Source organism: Tachysurus fulvidraco, chromosome 26 (genome assembly GCF_022655615.1).
Source record: "Tachysurus fulvidraco isolate hzauxx_2018 chromosome 26, HZAU_PFXX_2.0, whole genome shotgun sequence".
Lineage (NCBI taxonomy): Eukaryota > Metazoa > Chordata > Actinopteri > Siluriformes > Bagridae > Tachysurus > Tachysurus fulvidraco.
Window position 1 is genome coordinate 15,720,681 of NC_062543.1, and position 26,982 is coordinate 15,747,662.

General features: G+C 40.0%; 4 protein-coding genes across 9 annotated transcripts in view; 1 reads left to right on the forward strand and 3 right to left on the reverse strand.

Annotated features, from left to right (window-relative positions):
* si:dkey-237j10.2 (uncharacterized protein LOC568721 homolog) overlaps nt 1-1,724 on the reverse strand; it is a 2,927-nt gene extending 1,203 nt beyond the window's left edge. Inside the window, exons 1-2 of the mRNA XM_047808983.1 lie at nt 1,490-1,724; nt 40-220 (exon numbers count right to left, since the gene is read on the reverse strand). Of these exons, the coding sequence (XP_047664939.1) occupies nt 40-214 (175 nt within the window). The 5' untranslated portion in view covers nt 215-220; nt 1,490-1,724. The remainder of the gene's footprint in view (nt 1-39; nt 221-1,489) is intronic.
* A 1,483-nt stretch (nt 1,725-3,207) lies between these two features.
* hmgn7 (high mobility group nucleosomal binding domain 7) lies at nt 3,208-7,722 on the forward strand. The gene is made up of 6 exons (XM_027178052.2): nt 3,208-3,401; nt 4,552-4,578; nt 4,673-4,702; nt 5,088-5,135; nt 5,268-5,375; nt 6,399-7,722. The coding sequence occupies exons 1-6, from the start codon at nt 3,387-3,389 to the stop codon at nt 6,456-6,458; spliced, it is 288 nt and encodes a 95-aa protein (XP_027033853.1). The 5' UTR covers nt 3,208-3,386; the 3' UTR covers nt 6,459-7,722.
* Nucleotides 7,723-12,798: 5,076 nt separating this feature from the next.
* Nucleotides 12,799-26,982, reverse strand: part of LOC113662878 (histo-blood group ABO system transferase-like) — a 124,757-nt gene continuing 110,573 nt past the window's right edge. The window contains exons 1-7 of one of the 6 annotated variants that reach the window (XM_047809559.1): nt 16,929-17,101; nt 16,111-16,146; nt 15,872-15,898; nt 15,745-15,789; nt 14,838-14,870; nt 14,483-14,617; nt 12,802-14,343 (exon numbers count right to left, since the gene is read on the reverse strand). In XM_047809559.1, the coding sequence (XP_047665515.1) occupies nt 13,653-14,343; nt 14,483-14,617; nt 14,838-14,870; nt 15,745-15,789; nt 15,872-15,898; nt 16,111-16,146; nt 16,929-16,987 (1,026 nt within the window). In that variant the 5' untranslated portion in view covers nt 16,988-17,101 and the 3' untranslated portion in view covers nt 12,802-13,652. Of the gene's footprint in view, nt 14,344-14,482; nt 14,618-14,837; nt 14,871-15,744; nt 15,790-15,871; nt 15,899-16,110; nt 16,147-16,928; nt 17,102-26,982 lie in introns of those variants that run through there. The other 5 variants (XM_047809566.1, XM_047809563.1, XM_047809567.1 and 2 more) reach the window with 5 other exon arrangements.
* LOC125138413 (histo-blood group ABO system transferase-like) lies at nt 24,060-25,085 on the reverse strand. The gene is made up of 2 exons (XM_047809569.1): nt 24,984-25,085; nt 24,060-24,844 (listed from the first exon to the last, which is right to left on the reverse strand). Exon 2 carries the CDS (start codon nt 24,793-24,795, stop codon nt 24,154-24,156), a length of 642 nt encoding a protein of 213 aa, XP_047665525.1. The 5' UTR covers nt 24,796-24,844; nt 24,984-25,085; the 3' UTR covers nt 24,060-24,153.

Sequence of the window (26,982 nt, forward strand, 5' to 3'; positions counted from 1 at the left end):
CTGACAAGCATTTACTCACACATTTCCCAGAATCCTCACCTGGCAGTGGCCGAGGCATCAGGGCCGATCTGGAGCTCAGGTGAGTTGCTGCAGCTTCTGGAGGGGGAACAGAGCGTGAGATCACGCGAGACAACGTGTTCGTACTGGAGAGGGCGATGTGTTCAGGGGTTTTCTCAGTGTAGTTCAGGACATGAAGGAATGCCTCACCAAGCATGATGACCTACACACACACACACACACACACACACACACACACACACACACACACACACACACACACACACATTTGTTTAGCTTTGACAAGAGAAGACAAATGGAAATTTGTTTTGTAATTACATTTTTTTCTTTTTTTTATAATGATAAATATTATAAACACTTCCCTATATTCATGATATTTTTACTAGATGTTTTTCGCATGCTTTTTATATAAACCATTAATAGGATGACTTGAAAAGAAAAAGTTTTCAAAGCCGACAAGTAGAATTTTGTACGAACTGAAATAGTAAGAACAAAATCTCCACTTCCTCATTGAAACTCTCAGTTAATTCAATTCAAACAAATGCTGGAATGGGTTCCAGTTCGGCTCGGAAGTTGCAGTGAGGTCGGATTTAAGACCTTCTGCATTTTTTCGACAGGTATTCGGTCAATCTTCACAGCACTGCTTTCTAGATAATAATGGAGTGCATCTGCAAAAAAAAGGGAGGTAATAATAGCAACACTCTGCTGGAGACGTTTAAACACTGAGCAAGAATCTCAAACTGATTTCTGAAGTGGGTTGAAGTGATGCTTGATTGCTTGCGAATACGGAATATTAGTGCTGATGTTCCTCATTCGTTTGCATAAAGAGACTTGCAGGCTTCCTGTGCAAGAACAGCCAAAAAAAAAATACATGAAGATAACAGCAACGATAATAACATTCATTTGTCTAATGTGCATAATGTGAACAATCTAAAGCTCCATTCGTACCATTAAGGATGTCCTTTTTTTTATCTTTTCAACTTGTTAAAACAGAATCCAGTCCAATCACAAAGCCGTTTAAAACAGAATGAAAATCACTTGGATGTGAAGGGAGAATCTGATCGAAGAAATGCTAAAAAATGAATTAAATCCCTGTGTAAAGCTGCTAAATGCATCCATGCATGGATCCAGTCTAAACATAGAGAGAATCAAAATCCAATCCAACAAAAAGCTAGAGCAGAAATCCAAGAAGGGAGAATCTAGTCTGAGCATTCGGCTGATAACAGAGCAGAATCTGATCTAGGATTGACTTTTTTAGTTTAATTAGATTCCAATCTATGGATAAATCCTGTAAGGCAGAACAGACAACTTTTGAAGCAGTTGTCCAATCTGAATCAAGTTTTCAAAGCATTTAAGCAAAGAGCATAATGCAATCAAAGCTAGGCATGCACCTAGAGAGAGAGAGAGAGAGAGAGAGAGAGAGAGAGAGAGAGAGAGAGAGAGAGAGAGAGAGAGAGAGAGATATTCTTACCAGTGTGCTCGAATTAACTTCTTCTTTTGCCTTTAAAGCTCAACACAACAAGCAAAAAATATCCTTCGGTCTCTATTTTGGTGTCATTCAGTCCTTCAGTTATTCTGTTTCTCCATCCGTCCTTCAGTGTACAGATAAACTCTCCTACTCAATCCGTCTGTTCCTGTGCCCTCAACTATAAACTCAAGCAGTGTGTGAAATTAATACTTGTTTGGCTTAAAGCAGTGTATACAAAGGGGAAGTGGACACACACACACACACACACACACACACACACACACACACACACACACACACACACACACACACACACACGCACGCACATTAACTGTGGGCTTGTTCTACATAAAGCAGAACTGAGAAAAGTCCTTTCTCACACCATCTTACAAGAAAATCTCACACACATGCTTCATATAGCCATCACATTCCAGTAAATGGCGGTTTACAATGATGAAATAGTTTAACGAAATCCAAACACAAAGTTTTACCAGTTACACTACAAAGTGCTGTTACACAACAAACGACTTTTTGTTTTGTTTTGTATGGATCAGTGTATGTTCATTTTAACTTTTAGCTGTTTGAAGTTTTGAGCTAATGACTGAGAGGTTGTGAGATCAAACCTCCGAACAAGGCAGAAAGATGTTGTTGGGACTGGATTTGAAGATCGGATTCACTTCATTAAACATATTTCTTTATTATATTTTGCTTTTGACTTGGATTGGGCTCTGCGTTAACACTCCATGTCTGAATTGGTTTTAAATTCATGATCAGACTGAATTCTACTAACATTCACTTGGATGCTGATCTGATAACTTACATGATTGGATTCTGCTTCATCATCTATGTGATTGGATTGGATTCTGCTTTGTTATCTATATGATTAAACTGGGTTCTCCTTTAGCTGTTCTGCACTTGGATTGTTTGACTTTATATTAGCATTTGGCTCTGCTTTAGCTTGTTGACATTTTCAGGATTATATCGGACTTTTCTTTAGCGGCTCTATGCTTGGACTGAACAGCTTCATAATTTGATGTGGTTTTAGGCAGTAAAACAGAGCTAGCAGTAACAACATCTCCCTGTGACAACTACTGACTTCTGACACGAAGATCCACAATAACAACCATCAAACATCTCACGTGTTTCTCTGAACGGACGGAAACCGTACGCCGAACATTGTACTAAAACAAATTCTCAATAAACACTAAATAAACGAGTGGAAGTGAGACAAACGTGACAGAGTCTGTGTCACAAGACGCACCGACGAGCTACAGAATCCAAACTACAAGATAAATACATTTATTAAAAAAAAACTTGCGATGATACAACATAGGAATCTTCTCAGAAACTCAGTGTTTTAATATTAAACAAGTTTATTATCATATTTCATCTGTTTATCATGGCACCATGGAGCCATACTTTATTTCTTTAAATTAAAAAAATATATATATATTTTAATTGTGTATAATTGTCCTTGATCAAATACACATGATTAAAGCGTTTGATTTGGATTATTGTCGTGTTGTTGTTGTTATTATTATTATTTGTTTATTTGTTTTGTTTGAAGTTGACCTGAGGAGATTTATAAGTCCTGTCAGGATTTCGCGCCTAAACCGCGTTCAGAGTTCAGAATGGTTCTTTTGTGGCACATTCACAACGCTGCTGATTGGTCAACATGCACGTCAATCGATATTCGCCCCGCCCCTTCACCCTCCCCATTCAACCCCTGGTTCTAATGTAGCCCAGCTTCACTGTTTACTACAGAATTAGTACCATAGCGGACGACAGTCTTTCCCCTGATCTGTGAACTCCGAGTCCGTGTGTATATATAGACGTTTATAAAAAGACAACCTTTCAGTTGTTGCACAAAAGAAGAAAAATTATCCAAAAAAACCTCAACATGCCCAAGAGAAAGGTATGTAGAAAAGCCACACGGCATGCGGATATACTTTTGCCCTCACGAACCAGTCGAGAAATTAGGAAGCTTTTTTTTTTAATTTTTTTTTATGCAAAATCCTTTGGACTTTTCTAGAATCTGAGGGTTTAGACGTAACCGTTGTTCATTTTAGGATTTTTCCGAGTGCTTGGTGTATTTTTTCTCGACGCCGGTGCGAACAGAGAGAGGTTTGAGTGTGTGGGGCAGCGCTTTCCTGTCCGTGGGCAGGAGTCAGTCAGTCAGCTCCATGCCTGTAGCCGCAGCAGCAGCAGCCATGCTGTAACGTTAGCGCTACTTCCCCTCGTCCCTCGAAGGCGCGACTGTAACAAAACGGCGTGTTATAAGCGCGCCACAGCGTCACAAGCCTTCGAAAGGACACGAAAAAATACTTCGAGAGCTCTACTTTCGTCAGACTTAGCGTTTAATCCGGGACAAGGTCGCTTCGATGAACAATTTTAATACGTTTTCTTTGTTCGCCTGGAAACACTAGGGTGTCATTGCGCCTGCTTACCGCCAGATGTCAGTATACAAGTCAGCTCTCGCTTGTCGCGCCCCTCCCCCTTTTCTATGTGAGAGACGAGCTACTGTGAAATGTCTCCGCGCTACATACCTGCACGGGGCCGCGTCCCAAACACCTCCACACGCCCTACTGTGGTACCCTACGTAGGGTACTTAAAGTCCATATGCGTATTAGACCTAGTGAACTATTGATCTTATAAGGAGCGCTCTGGGTGCGCGGCCATAATCTGCACCAAGTTTTTGAAAAAAAAATAAAATAAAATGCTTGTGTAGATTAAGAGTGGAATAATACGTTTTTAAGCGTTTGGATCTAACTGATTTTAAGTATTTTAAGTATTTTTTTCTTAATAAAAATAGTAACACTAGACTGGAGTTAGTTATATAAGTCCAGTCTTGTCTTGTCTTTAAATGACAATAATACATCTTTATAATAATTGCATGGTGAAGGTTTTCTCATTATTATCAGATGTTGGGATTATTTTAAAGCACACTAACAAACCTTAACATCACATTACAGATCATTTACCGACTACGCTTTAGCTGTATCATGAATTTCAGCCCTTGTAACCAGACTGTTTTGTTTTTTTCCCCTCCTTTTGTTTCTTTACAGGGAGCTGATGGAGAGGTGAAGGAGGAGGTAATAAAATTCCCTTTGTGTTTGCTCTCTGTTCAGTCTGTTACCTGTACTTACCTGTTTTAAAAATCAACCTGTGTGTGTTTTGCATTAATAGCCTCAGAGAAGGTCTGCCAGGTTATCAGCAGTAAGTACTTTTATTTACACACACTTTTGCTCCCTAAGTGCCAAACCGCACAGTGATGGATCTAGAACGCTGTACTCCATCAGACGTACATTTATTTATTTCTTAAAGAGCAAAATCGCACCTTTTATTTAGAATCCGTTGCTATATTTACGATCAGTTTCCTAGCTAACGCAATAAAAAAAGCAGCTTGTTGTGTAATTCATTTCCCCTATGTAACGTGCGCATCTGTTAACACCGAAGGTGAAACATAGACAAGTGGATAGTTTTGTCCAGAATCGCTATAGAAACCTGTGTTCTGGTGAAACGTGACCAATACTGTTTACTTGGTTCTGTAATTGACACTTTTGTGTTGAAGGAACAAATGGATTGTTTTTCTTGCCCTTAGAAACCGACTCCTCCTAAACCTGAACCCAAACCCAAGAAAACACCTAAGGTAAGAACCGATGTGTGGACGTTTTATCCAACATGCCCACACTCATTCATACACACATTTTTCATGCTTTCTTTCATATATCAATCGTAGTGAACTAAAATATCATGATTTCTGCATCTCTCTCTGTTTCAGAAAGAGAAGGAAGTGAACGATAAGAAGGAGGACAAAAAGACGAAGGCAAAGAACGAGGAGACCAAGGAGGAGAACCAATCAGAAAATGGAGAGACCAAGACTAATGAGGTATACACACACGCACATACACACACACACACACAAATATTGCCATAAGAAGATCCCTGATTAACAATTCTCGATTATTTAATTATTAGGAGTTATATAAATGATGAGAACTCAAATCATTGGCTCTTTTCCAGATAATAAAGAGGGTTTTGAGTACACACAAGCTTCAGTAAAGCAAATTCATTGGAACATTTTCATCCAGCATAAACCCAGCATCGGACACGTTAGCTAGACAAGCTCCGTCCCCTCAGATCAGTCAGGACTGCTCTATAGATCGTAACGCGACCAAATCGGTGTCAGCCAAGTAAAGCACACGAGATTTGTTCCAAAAAGACGATTTAACGTTTACTTAAAGTACAATAAAACTCTGACCAGTTTATTTCATGCAAAGTAAGTTCTCTATCATATGAAAACCTTTCATCAAAGAGAAATGAACAAACCTTTGAGTCAGATAAAGACACATCTAAGATCAAGAGTGATGTAGAACAGATCGGTTTTTATTCTTTTACCCACAAATCTACACGTCCGTTCTGAGGCTGTTCCCAGGTGTCTTTGAGGCTGAGTAAGTAAAGAAAAAGTTAAGAATTAGAAATATATAAATAATGATTAGTCTACAAGTTTCAGTTCCTGTTGGGGAAATAAAACTGCCCCTTAAATAGTTTTTACAACAAACCTGCAATCCAGAATGTTGGGGAGTTTGAAATCATTTAACGTTTGAACTGAGAGGAAGATTTTGAAATGTATTAAAGCTAAACTGGAAGCTGTAAACTTCCCTCGTTTGTTGTTCGGGATCTCATCCTTTATCCTTCCTCATGCCTTCGCTTTCTGCCCAACAACTTTCACTCTTTGCCTTGAAACGTTCTCATTTGAACCAGGACCGCGGAGCAGAACATGATTTATTGACCAAAATGGCAACTTAATGAAGGTTGAATTTGTAAAATGCTTCGGAATATAAAGCACAATTCCGATTGGTGCAGGTGATCCTCTCTGACCGGTGATTGGTCCGTTTCTGTCACCATGCAGGTTGAGAAGACTCCAGAGGCAGAGGGGGAGCCAGAGAAGGAGGAGACTAAGGCCGAGTAGCATCTCACCCCTCCATCCATTTCTCTTCTTTCTTTTCCCATCAGTCCGAATTATTCTTCCCTCCCCATCCCTCTCCCTATCCCCCTCCTTCCCTTTCTTCCCTCTTTTCCAGCAGGTTCCCAGACCCAGATGCTCTCACCACCATCCATCACCAGAGGAATATTTTTATCAACAATTTTGTAAATACTGGTTCAGGTTTTTAGCACAAAAACGCAAATGCGAACGATGGGGGTTTTCAGATGGGGTTCTTCAAAGTTGTCCCCAACACGAGCGGTGTGCAAAGGCGGCACTTCAGTTTTGTCTTTGATCTTTTTTTTTCCTTTTAATTTGTTTTTATTTTGTTTTAACGGACAGTCCTGTATCTTGAGGCATTGAACCTGTGTGTATGTTTGTGTGTGTGTGTGTGTGTGTGTGTGTGTGTGTGTGTGTGTGTGTGTGTGTTAGTTAGCGATTACGTTCTTATCTTGGAGTTTTTGCCCAGTTTGAAATTTTTCTTTTAGGGGAAAAAGATTGGTATAAGAACTCTAGATGTTAGCACCTCACGCTTTGGGATAAATCTCGGCACCAAAACGATGCGATGAAACAAAGTAGATCCGGTAAACTGGGATTGTTTTGGTTTTGGGTGGGAATGATCTCTTTGTGGGACTTTTTTTTTCTTTTTGGAATTTATTGGGTTTTAAAAAGAAATTGAATGTTTTGGGAAGTTTTTTTAAACACTGAGAATTCATTTGTGGAAAAAAAAAGTAGCGTGCCCTGAATCTCACTCAATAAAACCATCATTGGAGTTTCCTCAAAAAAAAAAAAAGGCTTCTGTTTTTGAATTTATTCTTCTATTTTCTTTTTTTCTTTCTTTTTTTTTTTTTTTAAATCATGTTTGTTTCTACAGCCTTGACATTAAACTATTCTAGGTCAGGAAAAATGTATTTGTTATAATTGTAAACAAATATTTGCAGTAGTCTCTTATGGAGTCTAAAAAAATACACATTTTTTTTTCTTTCCCTCTATATGCACTAAGCCCCGCCTCCAAAACACTGCTGTTCAACTAAATTTAGGATCTTCAAGGACATTAATCTGCCTGAAAGCCAAGTTACAATCAGCTCTAAAAACATGGGGATACAAAATCTGTTACAAATACAGTCAATCATTCCTGACCAGAAGACAGGTTTCAAACTGGATTTTTTTTTATTGTTTTTGAGTTATAAAATTCCAGTCACATTCACTGATAACCATCATGACTTGATAATAAATATAATAGCTTGCTTAATGTTGAGCTCCTGGACCTTGGAGGTTTCCAGACCTGCTCTGAGACGATATCATGTGAGTACAAACAAATTAATTGTGTAACTATTGAAGCAGGTGAAATTTGGCAGAATTCCAGGTCTCAGGGGAATGGTTCAAGTTTCTGTGGAAACGGATGAGATTTATTAGAAATCCTGCAGGAAATTAGTCAGAATTCCAGGTCTCAGGGGAATGGTTCAAGTTTCTGTGGAAACGGATGAGATTTATTAGAAATCCTGCAGGAAATTAGTCAGAATTCCTCTGGGAGCTGGTGGGATTGGTTTGACTTCCTCTGGAAGCTGGTGGGATTGGTTTGAGTTCCCAAAGTCAGGGACTGGTTGCAATCTCAGTCAAAACTAAAAAAAAAATTTCTGTGAACTTCATGGATTCACCCAATCCATGGATGATTGGCTTTTTCTTAGCAAGTCTGCGGATGTCCCACTTTTCAGGATTCAAAACTGAGCTACAACACGGATTTTGGTGAAAGGGGAATTATTAAATTAGCACCGTATTTTCATTTCCCTTCAGAAATATCGGCACCCTTCCTGAAAATAAATACATGCAAACCATCAACTCAAATCTCCATCTCCAAAAGTATAAAAGTAACTTTTTATCACATAAACCTTCACAAGTTTGAAATAGTGAATTCCAGTTCAAGTAAAAAAAAAAAAAAGAATCCAGAATGTATTTTACAGTACATGACATCATGAAAACTATATATATATATATATATATATATATATATATATATATATATATATATATATATATATATATATATACAATTAAAATAATTAAAAAAAAAAGATTATGAACTCTGAGAAGGTTAGGCGTCCTCAAGGGGGCGACACAGGACAAGTTACAGCTCTCAACCTGCTCGTTTCTAATGACGGTACTGTTAAAGAACCTGAACATTACATTTACATTTTAATTCACTACAAATAAACACATTGTGGGACATTTTAACAGTGTTTTTGAATAATCCTCAAATATAGTTTTATGACTGCACACAAAGGTAGACTGAGAAACCTTCAGTTATTCCGTGAAGACATTTGATCATAACATCGCTAACGGGGAAGATTCTGGGCATTTAACAGCTTTTAGCTTCGTTTAACTATAACAAGCATTAGCAAATGATGTCATGTTATCTTTGTGAATGTGATTTAGAAATCTTGTGACGTTAGCTTACTTTATAAGCTTTTAAAAATGATATATAACTCGTTACTGTCAGACTAGCTCATGTTAGCTAATGTTATGACGTTGTTGGCGTGTCCTGTCACTTTAAATCAGTGGGATTCAAAGCTCGAAATCAGCTAACTTTTATTTATTTATTTATTTCACAAATTTATGGATTTATTTGTGCTTTAGGCTCAGTCCTAACAGCTTTATGTTGATAAAGCTTGATAGCTTAATGCTATTACTTGCATCTGCTTACTGGGTTAAAATGAATTCTATGCAGTGCTTATAATTTGGGATCGTTTCTGAACACTGAGGATTATTTTGACTACCTCAACATTATCCCATGTTTTTTGATGTTAGCAATGACAATTTCTGGTTTGCTTTACTGCTTATGCTCTTTAGCTTAAATCGGCTAACCTGACAAGTTTTCTGAGAAGATTTTACATCACACCAGTTTGCAAGCAATGGGCATTCTTTATTTAGCTGGATACCTGTGCAAGATTTATGCATAAATTGTACTAGAATTTACTCAAAAGATTCGGTATTCATGAAAGACAGCAAGTCAGATCCATAATTTGACAAATTTATGATTTAAACCTACAATTAAGACAGATAAGGCTACTAGTTGTTGAAATAATTTGCCTGCTCATAACTTAGAAATATATATAAAAATCACTGATTCTCACTACATATTGTGATTAAACACAATCCTTGCACAACTACCACTCAGGCTGCTGTAAGGAGCCCTATTGTTGTGGATAGTGAGAATGCACATGGATGAACTTTTCTGTTCTAGCAATGAGGTGGTGGAATGAACTTGAAACACTTAAAAGCATTTTTAAGCGGCCCTCAGGATAAGGGCACCTGCTAAATGGCGAAAATGTAAATGGATGCAGCTTCGTAGGTAGACGTGCCGATGGTATGCAGCCAGTTACAGCAGAGGCAATCACTCTCTTCAGAAAAAACAGGTAGAGTAAAGGGACTTCCTTTGGCATGCATCAAGCTCCAGCAATGCTTCACTAATGATTCACTGCACCACCTAGTCAGACCACCTGCACCACATTGGGGAGGTCCTGAGAGAGCTCCAGAAGTCCAGGCTAAGTGCTAACCAATGCAAGTGCTCCCTGTGGCTGACCGAGGCACTGTACCTGGGGTATCAGGGTGTGCAGAAGTCACAAATAAAGAAACTGGAGGCAGTCAAAGACTGCCCACGACCAAGAAACAGGTACATGCCTTTCCAGAGGTGTCAGGGTACTACTGGCTCTTTGTCTCTAACCTCTCCTCTGTAGCCTCAACTTCTCAGACCTCATCAAGAAGGGCCAGCAGGACCAGGTACAGTGGATCAGCAAAGCAGAGTAAGCATTCCTTGGCCTCAAGGAACTGCCTACCATTTCCCCTGTTCTTCAGATCCCCAATTTCAAATGTTGACTTTATTTCATTTGAACATTTTTGAATAATCCTCAAATATAGTTTTAAGACTATACACAGTGAACTGCACAGGCACACAAGGTAAAATCAGAAACCTTCAGTTTTTTGAAGTTATTTGCTCATAGCATCACTAACAAAGAATATTCTAGACTGATTTATGAATTAGAATCCTTTAAGTGCAGTTTAGTTTAGGTATACAGTTAGCATTAGTGGCATGCGTTATAAATCTTTGTGAATATGATTTAAAAAATCTTGCAAAATCTGCTTATTTTATAGCCTTTAAAAACTCATATTTAGCCAGGACATTTTATGACACATTGTTGTCCTGTCAGTTTAGCTTAGTTTCATTCAGAGCTCTGCATCCCACTGTTTTGATATCTTTTTTGTGCATCTGAGCTTAATGTTCAGTCCTAACAGCTTCTAAAACTGCGCTTAAAGAATTCTAATTCATAAATCAGTCTAGAATATTCTTTGTTAGTGATGCTATGATCAAATAACTTTTAAAAAACTGAAGGTTTCTGAGTTTACCTTGTGTGCCTGTGCAGTTCACTGTGTATAGGCTTAAAACTATATTTGAGGATTATTCAAAAATGTTAAAATGAAATAAAGTCAAAATATGAAATTGGGGATCTGAATAACAGGGGAAATGGTAAGCAGTTCCTTAAGGCCAAGGAATGCGTTGCTTTGCTGATCCACTGTACCTGGTCCTGCTGGCCCTTCTTGCTGGCCCTTCCTCTTTTATTGTAACTTTGAACAAATGTTTTAAACTCATGATATCTTAAATATGTAACCTAGTGAGCCAGCATTAATGTATACAATGCTATAGATTTAAGCACTTATGTACGTCGCTCTGGATTAGGGCGTCTGTGAAATGCTGTAAATGTAAATGTAAATGTAAATATAAATGTAAATGTTCTAAAAGGAAACACAATTGCTTTCAACCTTTAACAGGTGTGTCTGGATTAGTGCTCTCCTGGCTGGCTCACCTGAATCTTTCCATGTCACACGAAGGTTCGAGGATAAGCAAGTAAACCAAAACTTTTTAGAATTAGAAACGTTCTTACAGAGAGAGACCCAAGCAATAAAGAATATCAGTCTTTAGAGCGAACACTGAAATGCATTATCTTCTACAGTAATTTGTCTTATTTGTCTCATTTACCATCTAATCCTTCTTATATGTGACTTGGTAGGTTATGCTGATTAATTGATCAAGGTTTATCAAGTAGTCGATATGCAGTACAAATCTCTAGCATCTCTAGATATGCTTAAATCTCTAGCATTGTATACATTAATGCTGGCTCAATAGGTTACATATTTAAGATACCATGAGTTTAAAACATTTGTTCAAAGTTACAACGAAAAAGTGTCAAAGGTTGTGGTTTTTTTTTTAATGCAAAAGAAAGAAAGAAGTGCTAGTTGAAGTGTTTCTTGAATAACTAGGTCTTCAACCGCCGCTTGAAAAAAGCCAGTGACTCGGCTGTCCGGACCCCTAGGGGAAGTTCATTCCACCACCTTGGTGCCAGAACAGAGAAGAGTCTTTTAGTAAACTTGCCTCTTACCCTGAGAGATGGTGGAACCAGTCGAGCAGAGCTGGTAGATCTGAGGGTGCGGGGTGAAGTGCGAGGAATGACGAGGGCTTCTGTTCTGTTCATTGTTCATTTATGTCTTTTTAAATCTGGCCACCGATTTTTCTAACTTTGGTTTTAAACTTGTATGTTTGTGTTCCTTGTTTTCTATTAAACAATCTTGCTCTGTTGTTAGTAAAACAAAATATGTGCATTATAATGAAATACTGCATGTTCCAGAGAGTGGAGATATCCGCTCTGGTGTATCTGTGAAATAAGCAGAACAGAAGAGATATTAAATGGCTGTTTTTGTTGTTTTTATAACTTGAGAAATCATTTTGTTTTGAATCAAATAATTTTTCTTACTCAGTCGCATTAGATTAGTTGCTTAGGGCTTGTGGTTCAGGTGTTGAAAATAGCTATATAATATAAAAAATTTAATCAAAACAAAAAGATGTGTGTAAAAAGACGTGTAAAGTTCACTCTTCATCCTGATTCACATCAAACAAACAACACAGACAAACTAGAATAAAAACTTTAGATATAAACGAACTGATACAAATAAGGATGCTGGAACTGCATTATACCCCATTATGATGCTGATTATTGGGAAATAAAAGCGCCAAAATATTTAGTTGTGGTTAGTGAGGTTAGGGTTGATGCAAACCCCAAAACTCATTTTTCTGAAATAATTATTTCTGTATCTAATGTGGATTATATACGTAAGTCAGTATGTCGGAAAAATACTGTAAGTTTGTGTGTGATTTGCCTTCACTGTTACAGCAGAATTCAATTTGCATTTTTTTTCTTTTTTCCACAGGGTGAGTGCAAAAAAAAAATTCCAGGAGGAATATTACACAAATTACACAAATCAATATCCTAGACTTTTGCTAAGTTCATGCAAAAAACTTTCAAATAATCATTACATTTAGCATCCAGGAGAAAAGATTTATTTAAGTTAGCTTTCAGTTTCAGCCCAGTTCAGTTCAGTTTCGTGTTGTTCATATTGAACATTTTTGCTGAATGCCATTACAGCTTTCGGTGATCATTGTGTACATTTCAAGACATCTCATGCTTCAAGACATTGGATTAGAATTTCTAGTTTTATTGTATCAAAGCAACCAGCAAAACATTATTTTATATATTCAGGAAACACTTCAACTAGCACGTCTTTCCCTATCTTTTGCATTAAAAAACAACAACAACAACAACAACAAAAAAAACACAACCTTTGACACTTTTTCATTGTAACTTTGAACAAATGTTCTAAACTCATGGTATCTTAAGTATGTAACCTATTGAGCCAGCATTAATGTATTCAATGTTAGAGATTTAAGCGCTTATGTAAATGATGCAATACAAATTCAATAAAGAGTTCAAAAAATAAATAGGAACCATCAAATGAAGATTGGAAGAAAGAATTGTAAGTCCATGAACATTTAAACCAGCTATAAAGTAGTGCCACTTGTTCAGGATCAGTTTCATAAGCAGATCAAAAATTCACAAAACCTTTGGCCACATTTTGTTATTTTCAGTTACTCAATATTCAATTCTTGGATGAAAGTAACATCACAGGAGAAATAGTAAGTGTAAGGTTCTACTGTACAATCAAGAATGAATGAAATCAATTCTAAATTAAACTTAAAGTTACATGCTGTTAACAGATTTGGTGTCACATGCAGGAATCACATCAAGAAAAAAGGTGTGAGACGTCAAGAAAAGCTCTGATGTCTTATGTTGTGTATTAAGGGTTGGGTCGAATCTCAGCGTAGTTCTTGACCACCTGTGAGAAACGCACCACTTTCATGAAGCCGGGTTTCTCTTTTCGATCATCCCACAGGTATTCAGGTGAGAGCAACTTGGTGGGTTTGTTGTACAGGAAGTACTTGTTCAGGTGAGACTCTTCCTGCCAAACCGCTTCGATCTTATTGGCTCGGTCTACATCCAGCTGCATGCGACACGTCTTCACCAGTTTGAGCACTTTTTCGGGGCGTCCGCCGATCACGGCCCCACCGTAGTAGTAGTCTCCTTCGTCTAAAGGGATGTAAGCCTGAGATTCGGGACGCCGCTCGTACGTGAACTGTTCTCGAGAACTTGCAAACAACCAGGCATGCAGCACGCCGACAAGGTCCCCCAGAGACTCCGCCCCCCAGTGAGCATAGAATTTAGAGTCTACGTCGAGGCTGAAAATGTAGTCTGTCTTGTTGATGAGTTCGTATTGGATGAGATTCTCAATCATCTCCATCCTGCGTAGCGAGATTTCCTGCCAGCGGTTCATGCTTGCTGTTTTTATCACTTTCAGCTGATGCCCCTCACCCAGTGTTACCGCGGGAACCTCATCCGGGAGATCTGTAAAGATGTAATAATGCACTCGGTAGCCCACCATGAAGTGCTGCTCCGCAGACTCTAGGAGGTCCTTCAGGAAACGCACATACCTGCAGGACATGATACAGTTTATATATAAACTACTGTAAAAGGGATTTGACATTACATTTCTCCAGCTTGCTACAGATTCAACCTCAGTCAACACTCACAGCGTGGGACCCACAATGCCTTGTACTTGGCATGACTTACTTGCCCAGAGCGAAGACGGTGGTTGCCACGGTGATATTCTGTTGTTTGTAGATGGCGTCAATCACTGTAAGGTCAAATGTATCCTCCCATACAATAGGAGCTAACCATGGGGATGTTGTGGCAACATCTGGACGACTGACCACACACACACACACACACACACACACACACACACACACGTACACACACAAACTTAAGCTTTTGTCTGGCAAGGTACAGATAGGTGTCAAATAAAACTAAAACCTGCCTCACTTGCTCACTCATGTTCTCTCTCTCTCTCTCTCTCTCTCTCTCTCTCTCTCTCTCTCTCTCTCTCTCTCTCTCTCTCTTGCTTCACACGCACACATTTACTTACCTACTACTGACACTGGGCTGTTTGTATCCCGTTCTAATCAAAAGAAAAACAGCACAAAATAAAGGTATTGAATATATAATATATAATCATTTATTTTTTGAAAACCAATTTCATTTCATTCATTTACTAAAGAAAAGATGAAGCATTGATAGGCAAATTAGCAAGATGTCAGATGTTATTTGTGTTAGTATTTAGTTATATAATTAGTTTTTGTAGTAGTTCAGTTATTATTATTATTATTATTATTATTATTATTATTATTATTATTATTATTATTATTATTATTATTATTTTTAAAGTGTTTTTCAGTCTCTGGGTCACCACTGAGAGACAGGTCACTCCAGGACCATGGCACTGCTCTGCACAATGGAGTTCCTAGAAGAGTGTCTTGTTTATTGATATGGGTAAATGTGGTGGTGTAACACCATCCCTGGTGAACTGTTTGGTTATGTTCTATAATCATTTTTTATAACCCCTGAGGGTTAGTGTTGTCCGGGGTGAGAAGGTGCTACCAGTCAAGATGGCATTTTATAAGACCATAAATTTCAGCGAGCAAAGTTCTTAATGTGTCCGTGTCCGTACATGCACACAACGGTAGTTACTGTATCCCTGGAAATTATTTGCCGATTCATATTTTCTGACAAAATTGGAAAGTGAAACTGTTTTGTTTGTATTATTAATTACTTACTAATTAAGTTCGTGATCCATAAAGCAGGATCAGGAGCTGACTTGTTTGGCAGACATAAAACTTTAGCATAAAAGCAATCGTTGTGGTTGAATAAAAGAAAAGAATACATTCTGTACGACTGAGAAAGCGTGAGGTGTGCGTGTGTGTGTGTGTGTGTGTGTGTGTGTGTGTGTGTGTGTGTGTGTGTGTGTGTGTGTGAGTGTGTGTACATGTCCTCACCCTGTAGGAAAGAGTAAGTCCATTTGAACATGATGTTTTTCGTCACTACAGGAACAACAGGTAAATATTAACTGCATATACAGTACAGATAAATGATTAATAGTAACACAATGGTGTGTGTACTCACACAGTCGGTCTGCACGCGAACACATCACTGAAAACACAAAACACACATCATCTGGGGTAATCACACATTTACTTGAATATTAATTTGCTCATCTTCAGCAAGTGCTTTCATCCAGGTGTCATCCCCAGGATCACTGGGTGAGGTGAGAATACTGTACCTGCCCCTCGCAGGGCAAATTACACACACTCATTTACAGCTAAGGGGTCAGAGTAGGGGCAGATTATAGCAGCCAAGCTTACCTAAAACAGGAGGAAGTGTAGCTGAAGTAACTGACCCTGAAGAGTAACACACACACACACACACACACACACACACACACACACACACACACATTTTGAACCAAAATATTTGTCTAGTTGTGCATGTGATTATTTATACAGCAAAAATATAATTTATTCGGCAACGATCCAAAAATATGGGAAAATAAAAGCTGAAATAAAATCACTAGCAAATTAACTAGAGTTTAGCGTGAGATTACGACGAAATCCCTGTTTGTTACTAAACTGTCTTTAAAAACACCAACGTAGCTGTAAACATTTCCAAAAGTTCTCAGAAGTTTTCTGGAGATTTGACCCAAAACTTTGTGCCCAGATGAGTCTGCTGTCACTGCAAATACAAAAAACCCTCATGCAAACTTCTGTATTTAAATGTTTTCTGTATTTGCTTCCCATTGACCCTGTCGCTCATCAAGCAAATGGAGAGTTTCTGTGTGACACTTATAAGGAAGTCAGCATGTATTCTGCAGGTATAAACATTTAAAAAAACGGTCTGTCATTCTGGTTCTCAGGGTTTAATGTAGTTAAGCATCAAAATATCAAAATTCTTCTCTGTTCTGGTTCCTAAGTGGAGAAATGAGCTTCCTCTAAATGTCAGAACTGCTGAGCTACTGACTGACTTCAAAACCATCGGCGAAGATCTACTTCGTCCTAAATACTTCAACTTGCACCTTTAATTTAAAAACCAAAATGTTTGTCTGTTTGCACTATATTTAGATTTAAATCTGTTCATGGAAAATAAATAAATAACTAGATAGATAAATAGATAAATAATGACATACCCAAGGAGTAAAGCGATGATAAAAGTAAACAACAGAAATAAATTCTGTTTTGTGTGCATTGTAATGTTCTTCGAGTGAGTTCTCCTCAAGATATCTCAGTCTGTATTTTGATCTGTGTGTGTGTTTGTGTGTCTGTGTGTCTGTGTGTTTGAGTGTCTGTGTGTGTGAGTGTGTGTGAGTTGAGTGAGTGAGTGAATGGGGCTCGAATGTACACGCAGTAATAGAGGGGTGTGAGAGTTTGTTTGGGTGTGAGAGAGAGAAAGAGAGAGAGACAAGAGAAGTGAACTGAAATGTAAAGCTCTCTTGTGATTGGCTGTAGTATTGTCTTTATCTCTGCCCATTTTCAGGTGGTTTTCTGTTCCTTTTGCATTTCATGGTAACTCCCTCAGTACTTCTCAGGCGTCAGAGCTAGATAAGCATCTTGGAGAGCAGCGTTTTTTTTCCCTTGCAGAAGTTTCTTTGATTGAAATGATGGACATCGTCAGCTAGCTGGGAAACGGTGTCTCAGTCAGTCAGGACTCAAAGCTCTGGAAGCTTTTTGCAACATTACATGTTGATTAATATATCTGTCTATACACTGTGAATTAGCCAGTGTTTTATCTTAAATTGCACTCACTGACATGGGCATGCGAGAGGCGGAGCCAGTGTGGCCACACCCATTTTACCCCAAAACATGGAGTGAATGGCCGCATGTTGTCCAGTCATATATACAGTTAGTGGCTATTTTTTCTATTCAAATAACTTTTCTATTTTAAAATTCAACAATTATGTCATTGTTTTGAATCTTTCCATCTTCTAAATCAGTGTGTTACAAGAGCAAAATTATCGCATCCAAAATCTTTCGGATATTGACTTTTTTTGCCATTAATGACACTGGTAATTTATGACCTTTAAAAAAATGCAGCAATAGAAACGTGTGTTAATGGAAATGGAAATGTACTGAAGTTAGGTCAACATCAAGGATGGGATTGAGAGAGAGAGATGTGAACTGTTTCCATGAGAACAATCCTTTTTGATGGTGGATATACAGTAAGAATATGGATTTTTAAGGAAAGCAGCTTCTCCACATTTTTATGAATCCATAAACACAAAGTTAGAATTCATTGTAATATTTTCTTTATTGTGTTTTTGTTCATTCACATTTCATCATTTACATTTTCTGTAAAAGGAATTTGACATTACATTTCTCCAGCTTGCTACAGATACAGGCAAGGTACAGATAGGTGGCAAATAAAACTAAAACCTGCCTTGCATGCTCATTCCAGTTCTCTCTCTCTCTCTCTCTCTCTCTCTCTCTCTCTCTCTCTCTCTCTCTCTCTCTCTCTCTCTCTCTCTCTCTCTCTCTCTTTCGCTTTACCTGCACACACATTTACTCACCTACTACTGACACTGGGTTGTTTGCATGCCATTGTAATAAAAAGAAAAAGAGCAAAAAAGTATTCAATACATAATATATAATCATTTATTTTTTGAAAGCCAATTTCATTTCATTCCTTATGCACAAATGAAAAGATGAAGCATTGATAGGCAAATATGCAAGATGTCAGATGTTGTTTGTGTTAGTATTTAGTTATATAATTGGTTTTTGTAGTTGTTCAGTTATTATTATTATTATTATTATTATTATTATTATTATTATTATTATTATTATTATTATTATTCTCCATCCATCCATCTATCCATCCATCCATCCATCTTCTACCGCTTATCCGGGGCCGGGTCGTGGGGCCAGTAGTCTAAGCATGGACGCCCAGACTTCCCTCTCCCCAGACACTTCCTCCAGCTCTTCCGGGGGAATACCGAGGCATTCCCAGGCCAGCCGAGAGACAAAGTCCCTCCAGCGTGTCCTAGGTCATCACCGGGGCCTTTTCCCGGTTGGACATGCCCGGAACACCCCCCCAAGGAGGCATCCAGGAGGCATCTGGAACAGATGCCCAAGCCATCTCAGCTGACTCCTCTCGATGTGGAGGAGCAGCGGCACTACTCTGAGCTCCTCCCGAGTGACCGAGCTCCTCACCCTATCTCTAAGGGAGCACCCAGCCACCCTGCAGAGGAAACTCATTTCGGAAGCCTGTATCCGGGAGCTTGTCCTTTTGGTCATGACCCAAAGCTTCTGACCATAGGTGATGGTAGGAACGTAGATCGACTGGTAAATAGAGAGTTTGGCCTTGCGGCTCAGCTCTTTCTTCACCACAACAGACCGGTATATCGACCGCATCACTGCAGAAGATATAACGATCTGCCTGTTGATCTCCCGCTCCATCCTTCCCTCACTTGTGAACAAGACCCCAAGATACTTAAACTCATCCACTTAAGGCAGGAGCTCTCCACCAACCTGAAGGGGACAAGCCACCCTTTTCCGGCTGCGAACCATGGCCTCAAAATGGGAGGTGCTGATTCTCATCCCCGCCACTTCGCACTTGGCTGCAAACTGTCCCAGTGCACGCTGGAGTTCCTGATTTGAGAAAGCCAACAGGACAACATCATCTGCAAAAAGCAGAGATGAAATCCCATGGTCCTCAAACCGGACTCCTTCTGGCCCCCGACTGTGCCTAGAAATCCTGTCCATATAAATAATGAACAGGACCGGTGACAAAGGGCAGCCCTGGCAGAGTCCAAAATGCACTGGGAACAAGTCTGACTTACTGGTGGCAATGTGAACCAAACTCCTGCTCCGGTCATATAGAGACCGGACAGCCCTTAACAGAGGGCCCCGGACCCCATACTCCCAGAGAACCCCCCCCCACAAGGGACACAGTTGAATGCCTTCTCCAGATCCACAAAGCACATGTGGACTGGTTGGGCAAACTCCCATGAACCTTCCAGCAGCCTGGAGAGGATATAGAGATGGTCCACTGTTCCACGACCGGGAGGAAACTCGCATTGTTTCTCCTGCATCCAAGGTTTGACTATCGGCCGATTTCTCCTCTCCGGTACCCTGGCATAGACTTTTCCAGGGAGGCTGAGGAGTGTGATCCCCCTGTAGTTGGAACACACCCTCCAGTCCCCCTTCTTAAACAGAGGGACCACCACCCCAGTCTGCCAGTCCAGAGGCACTGTCCCCAACCGCCACGCGATGTTGCAGAGGCGTGTCAACCAAGACAGCCCCACAACATCCAGAGACGTGAGGTACTCTGGGCGGATCTCATCCGCACCCGGTGCCATGCCCCTGAGGAGCTTCTCAACTACCTTAGTGACCTCAGCTTGGGGGATCGATGAGTCCACAACTGAGCCCTCGACCTCTGCTTCCTTAGTGGAAGACATGTCGCTGGGGTTTTGGAGAACCTCAAAGTACTCCTTCCACTGTCCGAGAATGTAACCAGTTGAAGTCAGCAGATTCCCACTCCAACTGTAAACAGTGTGAGCAGGGCACTGCTTCCCCTTGCTGAGGTTCCGGGTCGGGTACTCTACACTGCTATTTGGTCAGTAAGCGCAAATAACAGTGAGAGACCTATCCCCGACCCGAAGGCGCAGGGAAACGACCCTCTCATTCACCAGGGTGAACTCCAACACATGGTGGCTGAGCTGGGGGGTCAAGAGCAGGCCCACACCAGCCCGCCGCCTCTCACCGTGGGCAACTCGAGAGTAGTAAAGAGTCCAGCCTCTCTTGAGGAGTTGGGTTCCAGAGCCCAAGCTGTGCATGGAGGCGAGCCCAACTATCTCTATTCGGTATCTCTCAACCTCCCGCACCAGCTCAGGCTCCTCCCCCCAGCGTGGTGACATTCCATGTCCCTAGAGCCATATTCCGTGTCCGGGGTTTGGGTCGCCTAGGCCCCCGCGTTCGACTGCCACCCAATCCACAATGCACTGGCCCCTTACGGTTCCTCCTGCAGGTGGTGGGCCCACTGGAGATCGGCCCCACATCACTCCTTCGGGTTGAGCCCGGCCAGGCTCTGTGGAATAAGACCCGGCCACCAGGCCTGGCTCCAGGGTGGGGCCCCGGTTGCGCCATACCGGGCGACGTCACGGACCTTGTTGTTGAATTTCTCATAAGGGGTGCCTGAAGCTATGATAATCGCTTTGAATTCATTTTCTTTGCCTTTATTAAGTGCTTACTGCCTCCATCACCTACAAACTGCTTATCATGTTCACTCCAATTCAAATAGGTATTTAATAGTTCTATACATTAGCTTCATCTGCTGTGCTACACAGCTGTACGTGAACACTTTATTAATGCTGTTGAATCATTCCTCCAAAGCTCTTTCTGCAAGAGATGTTATACAAAGGCGTCTTTCAGAAATGTCATTTAAGCATAAACTGGGATCGGTTTAGGTGTAGCAGTTTCTGTTAAAATCATTTTGTAACAACAGCAGGAGGGCATTAAAAAAAAAAAACACCTTAATGCATGAAGGCATCACAGAGATTCTGTTGTTTCACTTCTGTTCTGTTCACTGTTTATTTATGTCTTTTTGAATCTGGAGGTGAATACCAGAGTTTGCAGATTGACCTACAGTATTTGTCTGTGAGACATGAGGGAGAGAACACCCCTTTGTTATGCTTACTAGGGAAGCCGAGCTGGGTGTTATCAGCAGTGTTCTTACCACCCTCCTTCTTTCCTTATAACTTTCAGAAAACTTCACCTGTTGCCCTTTTCCACCGAGGCAGTTCGAGTGCAGGTTTGGAGCCTAATTTAGAACCAGTTCTTTCTGTTTTGACCACCAAAGCACCGGCTCTGAACCAGGAAAAGTGGTTCTTAAGTAGCACCAAAACGTTGCTGGTCTAGACTTAAGAACTGCTTGCGTTAGGGGCTGTGGGCGAGGCTACTTTTATCACATTTGATAATGTACCTAAAGTTTACTAATGTTTTAATACATTTTTACTTTACCTCAATATAATCACTTATCAGCACACATGGTAGTAGATAGCTACATGCTAAGGCTAACTTTTTTCTGTGTTAATGATAAAATAACGTTATGTACTTTCTCGATTACAACCTCCGTTTATACAAATTACATGGAGCTGCACGTACACGTTGGATTCACTGCGTTTGGATGCTGATGTAGGTTCACAAAGCCATGATCATTAACAGTAAAGCATTGTTTATGCTGTGTTTGTGTTTGCTGCTGCTGCGCTAATGTTGCTGTGTAACGTGACATGTATACATTGACGTCAGACTCGGCTCTGTGATGGCTCTCTTGCCGATGGAAAGGCAAACCGGTTCTTAGAAGGTTCACCAGTGGAACCAACTTTGAACCAGCACCAGCATTAGCTCTGAACCAGCACTTGGTTCTTTTTGGTGGAAAAGAGGCACTGGATGACTGAGAATCTTCACAGACACATTATGCTTAAATTAAAATAGAATGATTTTGGATCATTTATTACCATCAAGCATTCTTAAAAATTTGATGTGTTTTTACTTACCAAAATGAAAACTAAGACAAATATACTGTATGCCAAGAGCATGATTTGAACCGAGGACAAGATATTTTCAGGACATGCAACCTTGACCTCTTTAGACTTAAACCCTCTTATTACAGTATGTTGCAGGTCAAACTGACCTACAAGTTTTTAAAAAATTAAACAAATAGTTAAAAGTAATAATTTTTCTTACTCGGTCACATTAGATTAGTTGCTTAGGGCATATGGTTCAGGTGTTGAAAATAGGTATATAATATAAAAAAATAAATCAAAATAAAGTTGTGTAAAAAAGACGTGTAAAGTTCACTCCTCATCCTGATTCATGTCAAACAAACAACACACACAAACTAGAAGAAAAACTTTAGGTATAAACAAATTGATAAAAATTAGGATTCTGGAACTGCATTATACCCCATTATGATGCTGAATTTTTGAGAAATAAAAGCACCAAAATATTTAGTTGTGGTTAGTGAGGTTAGGGTTGATGCAAATCCCAAAACTCATTTTTCTGAAATAATTATTTCTGTGTCTAATATGGATTATATACGTGAGTCAGTATGTCAGAAAAATAAGTTTGTGTGTGATTTGCCTACACTGTTATCAACAAGATACAACCAAATACAGCAGAATTCAATTTGCATTTTTTCTTTTTTCCACAGGGTGAGTGCAAAAAAAAAGTTTGAAAAAGCTCCAGGTGGAATATTACACAAATTACACAACTCAATTTTCAAATAATCATTACATTTCCCATTCAGGAGAAAAGATTTATTTAAGTTAGGTTTCAGTTTCAGCCCTTTACCTGACAGGTTTTACTTTCTTGGCAAAAAGGCAACTCAAATAACTCAAATATATCCTTTTAAATAAATAACAAAAACATGTCAAGTCTAAAGCAATATTCTATATAATTTCATGATAATTTGATGATAATTTCAGCGCACTTTTCTGTTTTTGTGCAATGAGCCATTGCCTGAAATGAAAAAAAAACGGAACATGTTTGAGCACACAAACCGTCACAAATCCTGTAAATTTCCCTGTTAGATCTGGTTCTGATAAATAGACATGTGAACATGATGTATATTAGATCATCACAAACAAAAGCTGTAGTGTGAATAGCAGGTTGGTGCACTAGATAATGCAGTATCTCACAGCTCAAGGGCTTCATCCTAAGCTCGCGTTGTTTATATTGAACATTTTTGCTGAATGTCTTTACAGATTTCGGTCAGGTTCTGTCACCTTTTCAACAACAAATCATCAAGTATTTCAGGCTTATGAAATGTAACGGCATTCATTGTGTACGTTTCAAGAAATCTCACGCTTGAAGACATTGGATTAGAATTTCTATTTTTATTGTATCAAAGCAACCAGCAAAACATTGCCCCCCCCCCAAAGATATACAGAAACCTTTAAGTTCAAAAGTGTTAATGCATAAGTCTTAGCGACATTGTCAGCGTATATACAGTAGCAGTGATTCAATACAAATTCAATAAAGAGTTCAAATAATGAATAGGAACCAAGATTGGAAGAAAGAATAGTAAGTCCATGAACATTTAAATCAGCGTGAGATAGCCAGCTATAAAGTTTCTTCAAGATCAGTTTCATAAGAAGAACAAAAATTCACAAAACCTTTGGCCACATTTTGTTATTTGCAGTTACTCAATATTCATTTCTTGTTCAAAGATTTCTTGGATGAAAGCAACATCACAGGAGTAAGTGTAAGGTTCTACTGTACAATCAAGAATTAATAAATTCAATTCTAAAGAAACCTTAAAGTAACATGCTGTTAACAGATTTGGTGTCACATCCAGGAATCACATCAAGAAAAAAGGTGTGAGACATCAAGAAAAGCTCTGATGTCTTATGTTGTGTATTAAGGGTTGGGTCGAATCTCAGCGTAGTTCTTGACCACCTGTGAGAAACGCACCACTTTCATGAAGCTGGGTTTCTCTTTTCGATCATCCCACAGGTATTCAGGTGAGAGCAACTTGGTGGGTTTGTTGTACAGGAAGTACTTGTTCAGGTGAGACTCTTCCTGCCAAACTGCTTCGATCTTATTGGCTCGGTCTACATCCAGCTGCATGCGGCACGTCTTCACCAGTTTGAGCACTTTTTCGGGGCGTCCTCCGATCACGGCCCCCCCGTAGTAGTAGTCTCCTTCGTCTAAAGGGATGTAAGCCTGAGATTCGGGACGCCACTCGTAAGTGAACTGTTCCCGAGATTTTCCAAACAACCAGGCATGCAGCACGCCGACAAGGTCCCCCAGAGACTCCGCCCCCCAGTGAGCATAGAATTTGGAGTCGACGTCGAGGCTGAAAATGTAGTCTACCTTGTTGATGAGTTCGTATTGGATGAGATTCTCAATCCTCTCCATCCTGCGTAGCGAGATTTCCTGCCAGCGGTTCATGCTTGCTGTTTTTATCACTTTCAGCTGACGCCCCTCACCCAGTGTTACCGCGGGAACCTCATCCGGGAGATCTGTAAAGATGTAATAATGCACTCGGTAGCCCACCATGAAGTGCTGCTCCGCAGACTCTAGGAGGTCCTTCAGGAAACGCACATACCTGCAGGACATGATACAGTTTGTATATAAACTACTGTAAAAGGGATTTGACATTACATTTCTCCAGCTTGCTACAGATTCAACCTCAGTCAACACTCACAGCGTGGGACCCACAATGCCTTGTACTTGGCATGACTTACTTGCCCAGAGCGAAGACGGTGGTTGCCACGGTGATATTCTGTTGTTTGTAGATGTCATCAATCACTGTCAGGTCAAATGTATCCTCCCAAACAATCGGAGCTAACCACGGGGATGTTGTGGCAACATCTGGCCGACTGACCACACAAACACAAACACACACACACACACACACACACACACACACACACACACACACACACACACACACACACACACACACACACACACACGCAAACACACAAAGTTAAGCTATTGTCTCGCAAGGTACCTGCCTCGCTTTCTCACTCAAGTTCTCTCTCTCTTTCTCTCTCTCTCTCTCTCTCTCTCTCTCTCTCTCTCTCTCTCTCTCTCTCTCTCTCTCTCTCTTTCACTTTACCTTAACACACATTTACTTACCTACTACTGACACCGGGCTGTTTGCATGCTGTTCTAATCAAAAGAATAAGAGCAAAAAAAAGTATTCAATATTTTAATTTATTTTTAATTTATTTTTTTGAAAACTAATTTCATTTTATTCATTTACTAATGAAAAGATGAAGCATTGATAAGCAAATACGCAAGATGTCAGGTGTTATTTGTGTTAGTATTTAGTTATATAATTAGTTTATGTAGTAGTTCAGTTATTATTATTATTATTATTATTATTATTATTATTATTATTATTATTATTATTATTATTATTATTATATATTACCAGGAGCTTGTTTCCCTGGAGATTGTTTATTGGAATCGGTTAATATGGTGTAGTAACACTATCCCTGGTGATTAAACTGTTTGGTTATGTTCTATTATCCTGTTCTATAATCCCAGACAATTAGTGCTGTCCAGGGTGAGAAGGTGCTACCAGTCAAGATGGCATTTTATAAGACCGTAAATCTTGTATTAAATAAAGTGACACATACAAAAAAATACTCTGGTACTCTGTCTATCCACGGGTGACATGAGGAGAACTCTATGCAGAGTTAATCCACGGAAGGCTGCTGGACCAGACAACATTCCTGGCAGGGTGCTCAGGGAATGCGCAGAACAGCTAGCGGATGTCTTCACTGACATCTTCAACATTTCCCTGAGCAGCGCTGTTGTTCCTACGTGCCTCAAGACAACCACTATCGTCCCCATCTCAAAGAAGTCTACAATGTCCTGCCTCAATGACTATCACCCCGTCGCACTCACACCCATCGTTATGAAGTGCTTCGAGAAGCTCATCATGAGGCACATCAAGACCCAGTTACCACCCTCACTGGACCCCCTACAGTTCGCGTATCGTCCAAACTGCTCCACAGACGATGCCACTGCCACAGCCTTTCATTTGGCCCTCACCCACCTGAACAATAATGTGAAATATGTACGAATGCTGTTGATATACTTAGTTCAGCATTCATCGCAATCATCCCTCAGCACCTGATTGACAAGCTGTGCCTGCTGGGACTGAACACCTCCCTCTGCAACTGGATCCTGGACTTCCTGACTGGGAGACCTCAGTCAGTCCAGATCGTGAACAGCATCTCCAGCACCACCACACTGAACACTGGAGCCCCTCAGGGCTGCGTGCTCAGTCCACTCAGGCTCTGATGACTCACGACTGTGCAGCAATGCACAGATCAAACCATATCATCAAGTTTGCTAATGTGGTACAGTAGGTTTCATCAGCAAGAACGATGAGTCAGCATACAGAGAGGAGGTGCAACAGCTAACTACAGTACCTGGTGTAGAGCCAACGACCTGTCTCTGAATGTTGATAAAACTAAAGAGATGGTTTTTGACTTCAGAAAAGCACAGAGAGCCAAATTTCTCTGTGCTCATCTAGCAGAGAACTTCACCTGGTCACTCAACACCAGCTATATCACCAAGAAAGCCCAGCAGCATCTCTACTTCTAACAAAGGCTGAGTAAGGCACATCTCCCTCCCCCCATCCTGACCATGTTCTACAGAGGGACCATTGAGATCATTCTGAGCAGCTGCATCACTGTCTGGTTTGGGAACTGCACTCGGATCTCA